The 18,329-nt window shown below is 51.7% G+C and overlaps 1 protein-coding gene across 1 annotated transcript; it reads left to right on the forward strand.

Annotated features, from left to right (window-relative positions):
• Positions 1 to 23: 23 nt before the first annotated feature.
• On the forward strand, positions 24 to 14,687 carry NAGPA (N-acetylglucosamine-1-phosphodiester alpha-N-acetylglucosaminidase). The gene is made up of 12 exons (XM_074919690.1): positions 24 to 145; positions 487 to 972; positions 6,766 to 6,905; positions 7,456 to 7,564; positions 7,893 to 8,021; positions 8,793 to 9,001; positions 10,042 to 10,089; positions 10,444 to 10,572; positions 12,037 to 12,168; positions 12,374 to 12,434; positions 13,054 to 13,294; positions 14,091 to 14,687. Exons 1-11 carry the CDS (start codon positions 24 to 26, stop codon positions 13,274 to 13,276), a joined length of 1,788 nt encoding a protein of 595 aa, XP_074775791.1. The 3' UTR covers positions 13,277 to 13,294; positions 14,091 to 14,687.
• Positions 14,688 to 18,329: the final 3,642 nt, after the last annotated feature.

Raw genomic sequence — 18,329 nt, forward strand, 5'->3', positions numbered from 1 at the left:
CCGCCCGCTCAGCGCCCGCCAAGATGGCGGCCTGCGGGGCGGCGGGGGCCGCGGGCGGGGGCCGCGGGCGGCGGCGGCCGGTGCCGGCGGTGGTGGCCGCCGCGCTGGCGGCGCTCGGCTGGCTGCAGGCGGCGCGCGGCGCCGGGTGAGTGTGCGCGGGTGGCCGGGGCGGTGCCGTCCCGGTGCGGGCGGGCCCCGGGGGTCCCTTCCCGGCCGGTGGCGCCGCTCCTCGCCTTGGGGCTCTGGCCGGGCGCCGCCGACCCGGCGCCCCGAGGTCGGCCTGGTGGTGCGGGTACTAAGCGGGACGGCCCGCCTTAAGCCGGGGTGGGTTACAGCGGTACCGGGCAGTCCCCGGGGGCAGGCAAGAAGCGGGGCCCGGGCTGTCGGTGGAGCCGTCCCCAGCCGAGCAGCTCCGTCCCGTCCCGCCGCGCAGCGCTGGCTGCTCTGCCAGGGCAGCCTTGGGGCAACCGGATCTTCTCATTGCAGGGGCCCCCCCAGCGACCCCCTCCTGCAGCCCTATTTCCCCTCCGGGCACGGCCCTCGGCACCACCACAGGCACGTCAGAGACTGTCAGCCCCTCAAGTACGGCAACATAACGCACGAAGCTTGGCCCAGCGACAACAGGACGAGTGGCCCAGTGGCTACCACCAGAACGTTTGTTTCTTACATCCCCCCAGGGGGGAAGGACCACAAGGTGGTCTATGGCCACTTCACTTTTGTGAGGAACCCCCTGAGGACGTTCTCTGTGCTGGAGCCGGGCGGCGCGGGAGGCTGCCAGGCTCACCGCAGAGCCCCTGTGGAAGAGACCGCAAAGCTCGGGAAGTGTCTGGTGGCCCAGAACGGCGGGTACTTTGACATGGGAACTGGAGAGTGCCTTGGGAACGTTGTGAGCGATGGAAAGCTGGTGAGAAACTCTGGAGGCCTGCAAAACGCTCAGTTTGGCATCCGGAAGGATGGCACCATGGTGTTCGGGTAAGAACTTGTGGCTTGTGTGGAGAACGCTCTCTCCTCCCCAAAGACCAGTAGGCATTACTGAGGAGGGAGGCGCTGCCCAGGCACTGCCTCCTTGGCCTCTCCCAGTTAGAGCAGGAGCAGGCTTTGAGTGCTGAAATCAGCGATGTCCTGAGCTGTCCGTCTGGCCGCTGCCAGATAAGTCACTGATCTCTGACTGCTTAGATTCCTGTGTCTCTGCTCCTGACATGCAACAGCTACCCTTGATTATGGTAAAAGGAAAGGGGGAGAGTCTCTGTCCCCCCCCCCCCAGAGGAGTGGCAGAGCAGACTATAACTGCTCTGGCTGCAGTACAGAAACACTGGGGTTGGAAGGGACCTCTGGAGCTGCTTCATCCAACCACGTGCTCAGCGCAGGGTTAGCTGGAGCAGGTTGCTCAAGGCCATGTCCAGTCAGGTTTTTAACATCTCCGAGGACAGAGACTCCACCACCTCTCCGGGCAAACCTGTTCCTGTGATTGGCAATCCTTTACAGTAAAAATCTTTGTCTTATATTAAGTTACTTACTGTTAAGTAGAAATCCAGGAATTTCCTGGGTTGCTTGTGTTCAGCTGTGTTGCTCTTTTAGCAAGATACCAGGATTGTTCCCCGTAAGTGCCAGTGCCTGTTAACATGAAGCTTCTCCCAGTTTTCTGAAGGTCTTATCTACCATTTCCCGAGCAGGCAGTCTGTAGCAAACACCCACCATGATGTGACCTACATTGATCTGCCAGAGCTCTAATCCTAACCTGTAAGCCCTCAGCTAGTTTGTGGTCAGTGACTAGGCAGAATCATAGAATCAATTAGGTTGGGAAAGACCTTTAAGATCATTGAGTCCAACCGTTAACCTGACACTGCCAAGCCCACCGCTAAACCCTGTCCCTGAGCACCACACCTACACGTCTTTTAAATACCTCCAGGGATGGTGACTCAACCACTTTCCTGGCAGCCTGTTCCTGTGCTTGACAACCCTTTCAGTGAAGAACTTTTCCTAATCTAAACCTCTTGTGTTACTTGTTACTTAGGAGAAGAGACCAACCCCCACCTCGCTACAACCTCCTTTCAGGTAGCTGTAGAGCGCCATAAGGTCTCCCCTCAGGCTCCTTTCTCCAGACTAAACACCCCCAGTTCCCCCAGCAGCTCCTCACAAGACTTGTGCTCTAGACCCTTCACCAGCTTTGGTGCCCTTCTCTGGACACACCCCAGCACCTCAATGTCTTCCTGTAGTGAGGGGCCCAAAACTGAACGCAGTATTTGAGATGTGGCCTCACCAGTGCCAAGTACAGGGAGACGATCCCTTCCCTAGTCCTGCTGGCCACACTACTCCTGATACAAGCCAGGATGCTATTGGCCTTCTTGCCCACCTGGGCATGCTGCCACCGGCTGTCAACCAACGTTCCCAGATCCTTTTCCTCTGGGCAGCTTTCCAGCTACTTGTCCCCAAGCCTGTCGTGTTGCAGGGGGTTGTTGTGACCCAGGTGCAGGACCCCACACTGAGCCTTATTGAACCTCATACAACTGGCCTGGGTCCATCGCTCCAGCCTGCCCAGATCCCTCTGCAGAGCCTTCCTGCCCTCGAGCAGATCAGCGCTCCCACCCAGCTTGGCGTCATCCGCAAAATTACTGAGGGTGCACTCGATCCCCTCATCCCGATCGCTGATAGAGATCTTGAACAGAACTGGCCCCAGTACTGAGTCCTGGGGAACACCACGTGTGACCAGCTGCCAACTGGAGTTACCTCCATCCACCACCACTCTTTAGGCCCGGCCACCCAGACAGTTTTTTACCCAGAGAAGGGTACACCTGTGCAAGCCGTGAGCAGCCAGTTTCTCCGGGAGAATGCTGTGGGAAACAGTGTCAAAGGCTTTACTAAAGTCTAGGTAGACAACATGCACAGCCTTCCCCTCATCCACTAATGGGGTCACCTTGTCATAGAAGGAGATCGGGTTAGTGAGGCAGGACCTGCCTTTCATAAACCCATGGCTGGCCGGGCCTGATCACCTGGGTGTCCTGTACGTGCCCTGTGGTGGCACTCGAGGTGATCTGCTCCATAACCTTCCCTGACACCAAGGTCAGACTGACAGGCCTGTAGTTCCCCAAATTCTCCTTCCAGCCCTTCTTGTAGATGGGTGTCATCTTTTCTAACCTCCAGTCACCTGGGACCTCCCCGGTTAGCCAGGACTGCTGGTAAATGATGGAAAGTGCCGTGGTGAGCACTTCTGCCAGCTCCTGCAGTACCCATGGGTGGATCCCAACTGACCCCATAGACCTGTGTGTGTCTAAGTGGTCACTAACTATTTCCCCTTGGATCATGGGGGCTTCATTCTGCTCCCCATCCCTGTCTTCCAGTTCAGGGGGCTGGGTACCCAGAGGACAACTGGTCTACTCTTAAAGACTGAGGCAAAGAAGGCATTAGGTACCTCAGCCTTTTCCTTGTCCTTTGTCACTGTATTTCCCTCAGCATCCAGTAAAGGATGGAGATCATCCTTAGCCCTCCTTTTGTTGCTAATGTATTTATAGAAACGTTGCCATTTACAGCAGTAGCCAGATGAAGTTCTAGTTGGGCTTTGACTCCTCTAATTTTCTCCTTGCATACACTCATGACATCCTTGTAGTCCTCCTGAGTTGCCTGCCCCTTTTTCCAAAGGTCATAAACTCCTTTTTGTCCTGAGTTCCAGCCGAAGTTCTCTATTCAGTCAGGTCAGTCTTCTTCCCTGCCAGCTCATCTTTTGGCACATGGGGATGACCTGCTCCCGTGCCTTTGAAATTTCCTTCTTGAAGAATGTCCAGCCTTCCTGGACTCCTCTGCCCTTCAGGACTGCCTCCCGAGGGACTCTGGCAACTAGGCTCCTACTGCCCTCCAGGAGTCCAGGGTAGCAGTTCTGCTGACCTCACTCCTTCCCCAAGAATTGAAAATTCTCATTGTCTGATTGCTGTGCCCTCCAGCCATCGCATCACCCTGCAGCCTTCACTTGTCAGCCTGCTCCACCGCTTCCTCACTTGACTGGGGCTGATCATCTCCCTCCTGTGCCATTCCTGGTCTAAACCATTCCTCAACAGATCACCTATTTACAGAGTTACTTTTGCCTCACTTGATCGGGTCCTTATTTCTCAGAGAGGGTTCTGTCCTTGAAAAAGCCAAATCCTTGTTGTCAACACCAGCTGTGCTACTGCACATTGACCCACAGAATCCATCCCCTGCTTCTCAAGCCCTTCCTTGTCCTGTCACCCTTAGAGCTCTGCAGTTGCTCTTGACACGCTCCAGGTTTCCCCTGGCAGTGCTGCTGTGCCCGTGTGGAAGAGCAGCAGGGGATGGCAGGCTGGGGGCTGGAGAAGCCTCACTGGTCTTCTCATGTCATCCCAGATCTGAGCCCCCAGCTCGACAGATGAGCAGATGGGGGCCTCTGCCCCCACAGCAGGGAGCTTCCCCCTACACTCACCCACCGCCTCAGGTTCTGCTGCAGGGTTCAGGCTCAGCTGGCACAGATGCTTTTGTTTCACAGAGCCCCCAGCCCCTTGCCTGCTGCCAGGGCACTGAACCCGAGTGGAAGGAAGAACCCTCCTGGTGCTAGAGCTCAGAGTCTTCCAGCCTTCATCATCACAGGATTTACCACCCCACTGAGCAGATCCTGGCTGCTCCTTCTGGGCATTGGGGGGTTCAGGGTTTTGTTTCTGCAGGCTATTAGGGAAGACCTGTCCACCTCTTTCTCATCATCCCTACTGTGCAGAACTCCTCCTGTAGCTCCTTGGTCCAGCAGTGTCACTCCCCAGCCAGCATGCACTAGGACACCCTTTCCCCTGGCCCCAGCGAGAGGCACAGGTATCCCTGCAGCCTGAGAGCTGGAGCACTGCCCTCTGCCTCCTCAGCTTGAGCAGAATCAAGGTGTCTGCTCTGCCCTCTGCAGAAGCTCCAGCTCCTCACCACATGCCGTATCTCTTGGCTCCTGAGAGCTGTGGTCTCAGCAGTGATCATACGGGCTTCTGCCTGGCACCAGCTGAAAGAGTGTGTGACACCCCCTCATCAGCTGGAGACAAAAGCTCAAAGCACCCTTTGATGAGCGGACAGAGGGACTGTTAGTGCTTGCTGGGAGTGAAGGCCCCCAGTAGCTCCCTTTCCCCAGCAGCAGGAGGCACCCTAAAGGTCCTAGAAGGGTTCTCCGAGGTCCTTCTGATGGTCTCAGAAGATTGGGAAGCAGTCTGGAAGCTGCTGCATTCCTCACCCTTCTGTTAGCCCACTCCCATGTGCCCTCAGGCCTCAGCATGGGTCTCTGCAAAGCCAAACCAAGTGTACCAAGATGGGGCTTTAGTGTGCAGCCGTTCTCTGACAGCCTGGAGAACCACAGCCTTGATTTACATAGCAGAGCTGGTGATATGTCCTCTCTAGTGAGGGGGCTTCTACCGAGGGGACCAGCAGCAACTGCAAAGTCACCTTTGAGTCTTAGTCTCAGCTCTGCCCTGCTTCTCTCCTGCTCTGGCAGGATTTCCCATGTTAATGGAGTCGTGGCATTGTGTGAGTTGTCTGCTTAGTGCCTTTGTGACTTCCAAAACATGACGGTAGAAACAGTTAAGGTGTAAGTAATTTAGTCTGTAGGGAAAGTAATTTGCACTTGACTGTCACACTGTATCATGAGCAGCGCCACAGTGCACCGGGGCACGTTGTTACCCCCCACCTAAGAAAGATTATGCCTCTACCACCTGGACTGAGGATGGATAATCTTTAAAAGCTGGCAGTTGATTAGTCCATGCTCAACTGCCGCTGTTTTGTAGTTTGATCCATTTTCAGCTGTGTTCGTTTCGTCTTTGTGTTCTCTTCCCACCAGTAAAGGGATTTCTTTTTGCATGTTTTCCATTCAGGTAATTTCAATTACACTTTTCTACAAAGCATGAAGCTTTGTTCAGCTGCAGTCATGGATACTAAAAAACTAAAAGTTGAGCATCCGGCTCTCACAAGACATGCCTGGAGCATGCAGAGCAGTCAGTTGTAAACCAAAAGCCACTGGCAGAGCTTTCAGCGAGAACGCAGCTGTTCAGCCCAGCCTTTGCTGCTGTCCTCTCCTGGCAGTTGCAAGCATCCCCTAGGGTCAGGTTCTGATGAGGCAGATGGTACTCAGCACCCTAATTCCTGAGAGAAGAATATCCCTTGGGAAGCACCCCACAGTGTTGCACAATGCCCCATCACGGAAATGGTCGCTGAACAGTCCTTTGTGCTGTCTGACTGTTCAGTGAAAGGTTTTGCTGTCTGGAAGAGCAGAGGAAGCTCTTTTCCAGCCAGAGGGGAGCAGGTAGTGTCCAGCAGTGTCTTTCCCTTGGTGCAACTGTGGGCAGACTGGATGCTGTGGCTGAAAACCCTCTCAAAAGCTGTTTGGTGACACTATTTTGCAGAATGGAAGCTGACAGACAGCAAGGTGTTACAGCTGCTTCCACAGATCCCTGAGTATTTGGCAATGGCTTTGCCCTCATGTTCTGCCAGATGCTTTCTGGTCCTATTATCCTGGCTCAGGTCTGCTGGCCACGTTGTTGACAGGAGTTGTTTCATGCACAGTGTCCTGGGACTGCCATTAACAGTGATTTTGTGTAGAAGAGCAGAGAACAGGGTCCACTTGGGCTGCTACAAGTGATGTTTTGCACTGCTTGGGCTCTAGTTTTGTATGTAGCTGGCCTTCATTTGGCCACTGCCTCCCCTTCTCCCTGCTCCTGGAGCCTGCTGGCAGCAGAAGAGGCTTCTACATGACCCTGCTGTGACTGTGGGTAATCTCTCCTGCTCTCTCTTTCCTAGTTACCTGTCTGAAGAAGATGTCTTGGATCAAGCAAACCCTTTTGTGCAGCTTGTGAGTGGGGTAGTTTGGCTCCTAAGAGATGGAGAAGTGTACATCAGTCAGAGCCAAATGGCTGAGTGTGATGAAATTCAAACCACAGGTAAATATTGTAAAGCCTGGCTTCAGCCAGGGCATAGATTGTCCTTCTGGTGGGGCTGTTGGAAGGAGGGGGTAGCAGTGGGAACTGTGTTGTCTAGTTGCAGTTTGCTACTCACTTAAGAGGTCCAAATTTCTTCTGTGCTGCTTTACACCGAGTCTGGGGCAAGTGCAGTGCAATGAATAGGCTGCCTGTAAGGTGAGGCTGCACTCACCTGTTCAGGGTTGTTGAACAGAATTTGCTGAGGACTGTAAATAGTGGTGGCAGGATTAGTATTGGTGCTGGTCTAGAGGAACTCAAAGCAGATCCCTCTTACAGGGGTTTAAAACGTCTGAATCCCCTTCTTTGTCCCTGTGCCAGACAAAAACTTAACAAGAGCACTTCTGGAAATGTTATTCCTAGAGGGGCTTGGATGAACAAGAGGAACCTGGGCTCTGTTCTCACTGTGTTTCAGTTTAGATGAGCTCCTTGCTGGGAGCTGTTTCGCAGACAGATGTGTCTAAACAGCCAATGTCACCCAGCTGATGTGTGAATTATTCCCTCTCCTGCACAGGAACCTTTGACAAGTTCATCAATGTGATATCAGCCAGGACTGCAGTTGGACACGACAGGCAGGGGCAGCTGGTCCTGGTTCATGTGGATGGACAGACAGAATCCAGAGGGTAAGGCCAGGGTTGTGGTAAGGTCTTGGGATGCGTGCAGGATTGGTCTTTAAATTCTGTCACTGGAACTGGAGGGACACTGCAGCTGCCAGTGATATGTTTAAGGCAGAGGCTTGCAGAGCTCAAGAGGTGGGTTGAAGACACTGCTGTTTGGTGTCTTTCTGGCAGAGCCAGAAAAGGCCAAGGCAGCCTGCAGGCAGCGAGTCAGCAGACCTGGGATGGGAGAGCTTCCCCCTTCCACTGAGGAGAGGGACCAAGCTTCCCATGCAGCAGTTTTGTTGAAGTCAAATAGGATGAATAAACAAGGAACAACTGTTTGCTTTTGCAGGGTCAACCTCTGGGAAATGGCTGAATTTCTGAAGGAGCAGGGAGTCATCAATGCTATCAACCTGGATGGTGGAGGCTCTGCAACGCTGGTCTTAAATGGGACCCTTGCCAGCTACCCGTCTGAGCACTGGTAGGTGCTGGTGGCACATGCCCAGGGCTGTGCAGGTACCGTCCGGCTCCCGTGAGCGCGCAGAGCTCGGTCCTACCCCCCTGCTCTGCCAGGGAGTCCGTCTGTGTTGCTGGGAGATCGCAATGTGAAGTCAAGTGACAAGTTTTTGGAGAGAGAGGGACTCCAAAAGCTGACTGATGTGGGAGTCAGATAAGGAGACAGTGCCTGCACTGGGAGATTCAGAGCTGCACCTTCACAGGAATTAGCAGAGATCTGTCAACAGCTTTTTATTATGGAAGAGAAGCACTGACTTAGAGACCATCCCTGCCTCATGTGAGGGAACCTAAAGAATATTTTACTAAAGTATTTAGTAATTTAGCCTTTTAGTCATTTCTGACTGTAGACACGAAGGGATTTAAAATTCAGTTTGCAGTCTGACAGGTGAAAGCCAAACATTGCTATAACTGCAGTTATGTCACTTATATCAAAGCAGATAATACTCAAGACAAGGCATGTTGAACACCAGTTAGGTGAGCTGAGACTGCTTCAAGGGAAACTGCACATTGCTTCCTGTAATTCCGTGTTTGAAATCATGGCTATCCAAGAGGAGTTAACACTTGGTTAAAACATTGACTCAAGCCTAGTTTTATGTTTATATTTTCTTATTATTAATGTTCTTGTTTGCCAGTGTGCATCAGGATGAAAATCTGTGGGTTATATCAACTGGTTTCACATAGGGCTGGGAGCAGCACAGTGCTGGCATGCCTTATGGGACCCATGTTCTGTCCCCAGCTCCTTTGACAACATGTGGCGTTGCCCTCGGAGCATCTCAACCATCATGTGTATCCACGAGCCCGCCTGCGAGCCGGCCGACTGCAGCGGCCACGGCGCCTGCGTGGAAGGGGAATGTCACTGCACCAGCGCCTTCTGGACAGGTCCAGCCTGTGACATCTTGGACTGCGGCCCTTCCAACTGCAGCCTGCACGGCATCTGCACCAGCTGTGAGTCCCTGTGGTGCACAGAGGCCTTTAACTGAGATGCCAGCGGGAGCCCCTGGGCGGCTCTAGGGGAAACACGGCCCCGGGCAGTACATCCATGGGCAGTATCACTTGCCTGCCTGCGAGGCACCATGGTGGTCCCTCAGCACCTTGCTGGGCACAGGCCCAGCTGGTTCACAGCGTCCTTGCCCATTTCAGTGTGAAGGAGTGTGGCTCCCATGGACTGGCACTAGCAGAGGGCAGCACCCTTGGAGAGGCTTCCCAGCCTTGTAGGGCTGCAGGTGCCGATTGTCTGGCCAGCCCATGCCCTGACTCCGGCAGCCAGCTGTGTGCCTCAGCCCTTCTGGGCGCACGGAGCTGCTCTCCCCTTCCCTCCCCATAGAGGCGGTCAGAACACGTTTTCGTTAGGAGACAGCATCAGGGCTAGGCTGGGGCTCAGGGCTGGAAACCAGATCTGTAATAGGACTTGACTTGGAACTCTGTGCCTGTTTCCCTCTCGGCTCCCTGGGGTTGTGCTCCTGGTTTGGTTGTAAAGCTGCTGATGGGAAGGGCGGTGTGTTGGGCTGTATGACAGAGCAGCTGAGTTCTGCCCCCTCCCCTTATTTTTCCTTCTTTACTTGACTCTTCTGTTTCATGAGCTTTACAAGTATGCAGTTGCTGCTCTTCCATAAACATTTCAAATCTAGGAACTGCTGGATGTGCCCACACCAGCTTCTGCTTTTCCATGCCTGCTCAATCCTCTTCCTGTGCTACCACCCTAATTCAACTGACTGTCAAGTTTGCAGCAGTGAAGTTACTGGGCAGAGCTCAGTGGCTGCAGGTGTTGCTAATAACTGACCCAGAGTTAATCTCTTGAAATGCCATCAGCAGGAGGTTCTGCTGTGTTTGCAACTGTAGTGGGTTCAGGATTTGTCTTCTATGGGTTCCCTGGCAGGGAGAGTTAAGAGGGCACCCCAAGAAGCAGAGGCTCCTAATTTTGAGTTCCTGCTGTTTCTGAGTCTTTCACTATTGTTGTTAATGCCTGCTTGTGTGTGTTTGCACAGCTGGATGCCTGTGTGACGCTGGCTGGACTGGCAGGGACTGCAGTGAAGGTAATGCTAACTTCCACTCCACTTCTCCACAGTGAGAGGAGAGTGTGAACCACTTCCTCAGGGCTGGCTGCTGGCAGTGGTGGGTGCCTTCCCAAGAGGGAGCAGTGAAGGGAAAGCCTACACCATGTGCTTTTCTTTTTGTCAGTGTGAGTTTAATTGCAGCCTGAGCATCTTAAGATGGGCTCGGTGCGAAGCGCTTTAAGCCTTGCTCCTTGTTCAAGGCACAGTCAGCCTGTGTTCTCTGCGCAGCCGCCAGCACCCTGTGCTGTGAATGCTCCGGGGGTGCAAGCGTGGGGTGGGAGTGCTCGCCGTTGTAGTTGGGGCCCTGACGAGAGCTCTGCTTCTCTCCTGTAGCTTGTGCCAGCGGTTTCTATGGGGACTCTTGCACCCAGAAATGCCAGTGCCAGAATGGTGGCTCCTGTGAGCCAGTGCAGGGAGCCTGTTCCTGCCCGGCCGGGTACTACGGCACCAGCTGTGAGCACGGTAGGGGCTGCTCTGAGTAACGGCGGGGCTGGGGGGAGGCTTCGCTGTCACATCTGAGCCACCTCCTGTAGGCACAGCAAGCGTGAGCTCTGCCAGGCAGGCTCAGGCTGGAGCATAACCTGCCAGCACTAGGGGCTTGTCTGTCCTAACCAAACTGGCTAAAAAGAAAAGGAGGGAAGCAAATAGTTTTCTTCAGCATTAGAAAACTGTGGATGCCTGTGTGGCCTCTTCCCACAGAACTGTGTTGCTTTCCCAAGCTTGTTAGTGTAGAATGTGAATACTTGACATGTATTACAAGGAGCGGCTGGGGGAACTGGGGGGGTTTAGTCTGGAGAAGAGGAGGCTGAGGGGAGACCTCCTGGCCCTCTGCAACTCCCTGACGGGAGGGTGCAGAGAGGGGGGATGAGTCTCTTGAGCCAAGGAACCAGCAACAGGACAAGAGGGAATGGCCTCAAGCTGCCCAGGGCAGGGTCAGGCTGGCTCTGAGGAAGGATTTCTGTGCAGAAGGGGCTGTTGGGCGTTGGAATGGGCTGCCCAGGGCAGGGGGGGAGGCCCCATCCCTGGAGGGGTTGAAGAGTCGGTTGACCCAGCGCTGAGGGATCTGGAGGAGTTGGGAACGGTCAGGGTGAGGGTCATGGTTGGACTGGAGGAGCTTCAAGGTCTTTTCCAACCCAGATTATTCTGTGATCCTTTCCTTGGGGGTGTTGCAGCAGGCCCTGCCTGCCCCCCCCCCCTCCAGGTTCCTCAAGTCAGTGTGTGAAATGCTCCAGAGGGCCGTTCTGGCACACAGCCTTCAGACTCCTGCTGTACCTGTGCTAGTAACTAGATTGTGTAACCACTCCAGCTTTTCTGAAGTGCTCGAGGCCCTGTGTATCTGAATGAACAGCCTGCTCTGGTGACAGGACAAGTTAATTACAGCGTGGGTGTAAACTTCTTTTCTGCATGGTTAGTGATGCTTTGTTCTCAGCCTAGGAACACTCAGCCAGCCTGATCCCCGTTTCACAAAATCTTCTCTGTGAAGAAAACAAAATAACAGTGGTTAACTCTCAGTTTGCTGCTTCCAGGCTGGAAGAAGCTGGGTGGGCAGGCAGAACAGCTTTGCCAGGCTGCAGGAAACCTGGCGACTTGGCTGCTTCCCTTTAGGAATTGGCCACTGCTGCCCCCACCCCTGCCTTTGCTTAGGAGCCAAACAGCAGGACCTTAAAACACGTGGGAAGCAGCGAGGCCAGAGACTGCTGTGGTAAAGCAACACAAACACCTCGGTGAGATGTAGGCGAGGTCTGAGCCTCTCCTAAAGCTCTGAGCTTGCCCACCCTCCCTGGCCCTGAGCTGGGACCCGCTGGGAAGCAGGTGGAGCTGAGCTGGGGGCAGAGGTAGCTGCAGTACAGACTGGTTGGTTTCAAAGCAGGTGGAGCTTTGATAATGAGTTGATAATGAGCAACTTCTTTGTAATCAATTCCCTAGAGTGTCCTATGGGCTGGTATGGGCCAAACTGCCAGAACCAGTGTGCATGTGAACACATGTGTCCCTGCGACCGGGAGACAGGCAGCTGCAACATCACCTATGACTGGGCAGTACAGAACCAGTTAAACAAAGGTACCTCTGATTACTGTGGTTGGGGTTTTTTTTTAAAAAAAAAAAAAAAAAAAAAAAGTTGGAAGAGCAGCTTTAGTGCATAATGTTCTATTTCCTTGGTTATCAGCTCTCGCTGGCTGTCATCTTACCTAAGGCTGCTCTTTTTTAGGGGAATTTTACACCCTCCCCCTGACAGTGCCTTTCTTCCCTGTTCTTTGTTTTCCAGCTGGGCGCTGTTTGGCTTCCCAGAATAGGGGAAGAAGCAAGGAAAAATTCTCTCTTTCAGAGTAAGTGTGTAATACTCATCCTGTATGTGCATACATCCACACCGAGTCCATGCCATCAGCTGCTCACTGCGAGATGGGTGCCAGGGCCCTGTGTTGGTGAAGGTTGGAGACCTGCTGGTGCTGCATGGCCCCAGCCCTCCCTGTTCTGATTTCACTGTGTCACCTGCAGCTGTCGTGGTGGGAAGGATGAGGGTAGGGAAGGCAAGGGGCTAAAATCGTAGTGGTAAGACAAGGGCTGAGCTGAAGCCGCCATCAGTGACAGTTCATGTGCTGAGCCTGGCGCAGTTAAACAAGAGCCACCTTCCCTCTCCCTGATGCAACAGCCAGACAAGGACAGTTCTGACACCGGAGCCTGGCCTCTGCAACATTGGTGAAGCTACAGTCGTGCTGCAGACACAGCCAGGCACTTGTGAACTGAGGGGAAAGCTGAAACCATCCCCCTGCTCTGGCTGCTGGAGCAGCCTTTCACAGAGCGTGTTCTCACCTGCCTGAGAGCACAACCACAAGCTTGTGGTGACAGAGAAGGGAGTGCAAACCTTGAGAAAGCATCTGCACACTGGGAACATGTGAAAGCAGGTCAGGAAATGTTGCTTATGTGGATTTTTCTTCCATGTGACAGGAAAACCTGCATCTCCCTGACCTCTGTCTTGGCTCTGCTTCTGGCGATCAGTGCCGTGGGAAACGTGGGCCTCTTTCTGAAGGGCAGGTCGGAGAGGCTCCATGAGAGCGGTGATTATCTCTACCACCCTCTGAGGGAGATGAACGGGGAAGCTACTCACACCTCCACATCGGCTGCTTTTGAGACAGAGGATACTCAGGACCAAAGCCAAGAGCTCCTTTAGCATCTCGGATGAGATGAGGTATTTTACTCTGCACCTTGTGCTGCTGCACAGCACTGGCTGTTACAGAGGCTGTGCGGGCCTGGTGTGACACTGCTGACTGACACAAGAGCAGCAGCAGCAAGATACCACAGTCCCAGGACTCCCTTGCTCCCAGCCCTGCCGAGAACACGGCCAGTGTCCCTGCCTCCCTCTGCAGCCCCAGCTGGAACAAACAGGACTCTAATTAGTTGCCATGAGAGGCAGCCAGGCACAAGCCATGGGCCAGCTGCCACCCGTGGGTGGATGAGGGAACCCCACTGCTGCAGCAGGAAAGGAAAGGGGCTGATTCCCTCCAATACTTGAGGGAAGGGGGTAAGGAACATAAGCCATAGGCACTCCAAAGGTCCCATCTCCCCTGAGCAGTGGTAGGTATGTTTAAGATGCAAGATAACTTGCCTCTGGCATAAAGCTAGGCTTAAGGAAACTGGCTTAAGGATGGGTTAGTGTCTGCCCTTCCTGGGTAAGCTCAGACTTTTATCACAGAACTGAAAAAAGTCATCTTAAAATGTTGAAAGAGGTGGAGCACACACTGAACCCCAGCATTCCTCCTCCTGCCCGCAGTGGTAGGCTCCAGGGCTGACACAGGCTTGGGCCTTTCTTGCACCTGACTTTCTTCACCTGGCTCTTGACTGCAGGGCCAATGTTTTCTTACTGAATCCTTAGTCCTAGAAGTAGTCTAACGGGTGTTCCATGAGCACTGTGTGTCTGGTGGGTTGTTGCAGTACAGCAATATAAAAAGCCTTTTTGGTTCAAGAATTCCTGCGTTCTCTTGCAGCTGCCAGAAGCCAGCATGCTCTGCCCAGCAGCCTGGAGCTCTCCTGCCTGGGGGAGGGAAGAGGCAGCAGCAGCCTGGCAGGGCCGGGTGGCACTGACCGAGCCCAGGGCTGGCCTGGCCCGGCCCCTGCTGCTGGAACTGCCCTTCCCTCATCCGAGGGAACCACTGCCCTGAAGCAACCCAAGATCCTGAACGTCTTGGCTGGAAGTCAGACATTTTACTAGAATACATCCTTGCACAATGCATTTTAAAAAAAATAAGATTGGAGTTTGCTTCCATGGGAGGGAAAACTAGCCTTTAATGTGCTACTTTAATGCTGCAAAGGGAGTTTTAACGCCTGTCTGAGCCTGAATATGAACCTTTTTATGCACTCTGTCTCTCCCTGTAAAGGATATGGAATTTTTATGCCACTCTTGGTGTCAAATCAACCTGTAAACAGAAGATTCTATTTTTCTATTATTTACAGAAGACTCTTTGAAACTTGAATAAAGTCTATTAGTGATAACTGCCTGAAACTTCTATTCTTAAAAGTCCGTTGCAGAAGGAAGACACAATCCTTTCCCAGTTAATGTCTGTTGGGCATTCAACCCTGTGAACCCTTTTTATTTTAAGTAACTGCTTACATTGCAGTATGAGGTGTTGTACCAGCCTACTGTGGTATGAAAATTAAAAAATTGTGGTTCCACAGGAAAAAAAAAATTTAACTAAAATGTTCTTTAAGTAGGAATAACTGAATACAAGCAAGATTTACCTCCATTTCTGTGGGTAGAGCACAGCACACACACTTAAATTTTCAGAGTTTACTACCATTTGAACAGTTGCATCAAACAATTAGACATGTTCTTTAGAGATGCTTTTTTATTTCCAACATACAGAAATGTACAGCTCCTACCAGAACCTACAAATACCGTAACTAAGCACATTTGTTGTCATGTAACACATTACAAAGCACTCTGCACCTTGCTAGTGTGCCCTTAAGGAAGGTTTGGGGTTTTTTGGCTGAGAAAATTCAGGACTTCAGTATATAAAAATGAAGACGGCTGCAAGGGAGACAAAGTGCATGCTTGCAAAAAAAAATAAATAATGCCCATTTATTTATGTAACTAATAGCTTGGAAGTGGATGTTGATGTCATTAAAAGCCAATGCATGTCACATGAATCCAATTTAGACTTCCAAGATATAAATAATCAGGTATAAGAATAATCACAAACTCAGAAGAATATTAAAGCTCACAGCATGCAGGAATCTTTGACAAATGCTTGTCAGTTTTAGTCCTTAAGCATCTAAGACCAAGGTTTCTTGCATTATTTGGCTCACAGGATAAACATTTCTGATATTAAAGAAGCATGAGCTAGTAAAATGCATATTGAAATCAGAGATTCCTCTGACTAGCACAGCTGGCCTTGGCTACTGCACCAACCCACAGCAGACAGGGAGGCTCGCAGCTTCCTGCCAGGAATTCTGAGCTGCAGTAGGTGTTACAGATTTAAGATGAGTGGATTATGGCGTTTTCAAAATCTTTTGATGAAGAAACCAACTTGGGACTATAGTTGGTTGGGTTTTTTTCCTGTTACTGAAAGGGAACTGATACAACCAAATGGGTCAGCCATAAGATGGAAGTGAATGAGGCTGCGTCACACTGCAGCGAACACGACTGCAATCACTCAGAATTCCCTCACCTCATGTCTCTGCCCCCAGCAGGGACAGGAAGCCCAGAAACAACCCCCAGGACAAGCTGGAGCACCCAGAGCTGCATAACACTTGGTGCAGCCAGCACTGCTGCGCATTCCTGGGCTAGAGCCTCCACAAGGCTAAGCTGCCCTGTCCACAGCAGTTTAGAAAAAAAAAAAAAAGCAAGCCCTTTTCAAACCCAAAAGGCAACAAAGTGTTTAGCCAAAATTACTCAGTTCCTGCATTCCAGCTCTGCCCCCCGTATAGTCTGACATCCATGCCCCTGCGTGCCCACTGCTGACATGCTCCGTGTTTGCCCTTCCCAGTCCTGCTGGGACAGAAGCCAGTAAATGGTGGGATGGGACAAACCTTTAGAAATTGCTAATAAAGGTTTCACATATGGCCACATTTAATTGTAAACAATGGCACAACACTTTGTACCTACAACACCACATCCTTTCTCTTGAGAACCTCCTATCGGACATTAAACATGGCAACAGCTCTTTGAGGTAGGTATTTTGTGTTTTGCATATCGAATATTTGAAACAGGGGAAGCCCCAATTTACCAAGGAGCTTTTTTTACATACCCAGCTAGTTACCTGAACACAGCCTGAGCTCACCAACTTCACTGGACAGCAGCTGCCGGGATGCTGCAGGGAGCAGGGAGGGCCCTGCTGCATCACCACCACCTCATCACCCAAAACTGGAATTTGTTTTTCAAGGTTCTGGCTTACAAGATTTTTGGGAGATGAGTAGCTCCCAGGGAGCCAGAATCCAGAACTTCTCCCAGTCTCAGCTCACAAAGAGGTTGCTGTGAAGAAAACAGCGTGTTTGATTTCCTAAAGCATGCTGATGTCATTTTAGAGGGGAAAAAGGTGTATTAGAAAAATTCTGCTTCTCTTGTATCTGCAGTTCACAAAGTCAGGTTTAAAAAGCACAGCACAGTATCAGCTGCAACATCCAGGCTGTTGCCCCCTTTTTCCTGTTATGTTAACATTCAGGAAAAAAGGGGGTGGGGTGGGGGGGAATCTACATTGGATTATTTAAATTGGTAGCTGAGTAAATTGATTGGTGGAATAACCTGGGCAGTTTTGCTTAAAACTGGCAAGGGAGAGGTCGCAAGCTGCTTCCCAAAGAGCCACGTGCAGCAACCTCTCACCGTGCCACCGAAGAACGAACGAGAGGAAACGCTGCGGCTGCGACTTCCACGGGGGCAGCTGAGGGAGTGCACCGGGACCAGCCCTTCACCTCTTCCTGGCTCATTCTGAGACCTGCTGGGGGGGACCAAGTTCTAGGTGTGTCGCTGACAAGAGGTAAACACCCAAAACTTACTGGGGAGAGGAGAACAGCACACGCCACATTTTAAAATTAAAGCAACAAAATCCAGTGCAATCGAAGAGATTCTTAACCAGAGCAAACCAAGGGAAACACAGGAAACAGGAACGTTGCTACTGTGGGATGTGACCAACCACGTTAGAATCAAGCTGAAATCCTTAAGCAGGACAAGGCTGGGTTGGCTCCTGATGCTTTGGGAGTCAGTTTGAAACTTTAACTGTGGACCCTCTTGCTGTGCCAACTGGAGGAGGAAGTGGAAACCAACACTACTCAACACATGTAACAACTATGGCCTTTGCAGACAACCTGGTACTATCAAGATCTTGGGAGGGGCTGCAGAAGAACAAAGTTGTGGGGGAGTTGTGGGGGTCTTGTGATCTAACATGCCTCGAAACACAAGGGGAGAAGTGCTATGGCTTTTACATCGAGCCTACAAAGGACTCATACAATCAATGACCATTCCCCATGGACTGTTAAAGGCACCCCCTCAGTGTGGTCGAACCTGGAAGTTCTGAGAAATACCTGGGCCTACGTGTAGACCCGTGGATTGGAATATTAAAAACAGAATTACTGGACAAAGTGAAAGGGTGGTGACATCAGATCAGGAGATCTTTGAAGCTGTTTCAGAAAGTTGGTATCTTGAAGAGATATATTATTCCATATCTGAACTACTTGGCAGAGCAGGCTGGTGTAAGAGCCCCATACCTGGAAACATTCAACTTGACAATAAGAGCAGCTGTTAAGGAATGGTTACATCTACCAGCAAGTACTTGTGATGCCTCCCTATATTCCAGCACTAAGGATGGAGGCTTAGGCCTTACCAGACTTTTGGGATTGATTCCCAGTGTGCAGGCCCAAAGACTATACAGAATTGCACAGTCTTCAGATGAAACAATAAAGGTGTGAAATTATTGAGGAGGAGGACTGTGAACAGTTGTGGATCGTAGCAAGAGGAGATAAAAGAAAATTCCATCTATTTGGGACCCGAAAGTGGTTATGGTAATAACAGAACTAGGCAGAGAAGAACAAGTCTTTCCGAGACCCTGTAACTGGTGAAAACAGGAATTTGTGAACCAGACCAAGCTGCTGTCCCAGGGCTGTGGACTTTCCACCTTCGAGGATAAAATCAGTAACAACTGGATTAAATATTAGAGGCATTCCCCAACAAAAGCTCATCACTGTGTTACAACTAAGAGCTAATGTTTACCCCACGAGAGAATTCTTGGCTAGGA

The sequence above is a fragment of the Athene noctua genome, chromosome 15 (assembly GCF_965140245.1).
Source record: "Athene noctua chromosome 15, bAthNoc1.hap1.1, whole genome shotgun sequence".
Classification (NCBI taxonomy): Eukaryota; Metazoa; Chordata; class Aves; order Strigiformes; family Strigidae; genus Athene; species Athene noctua.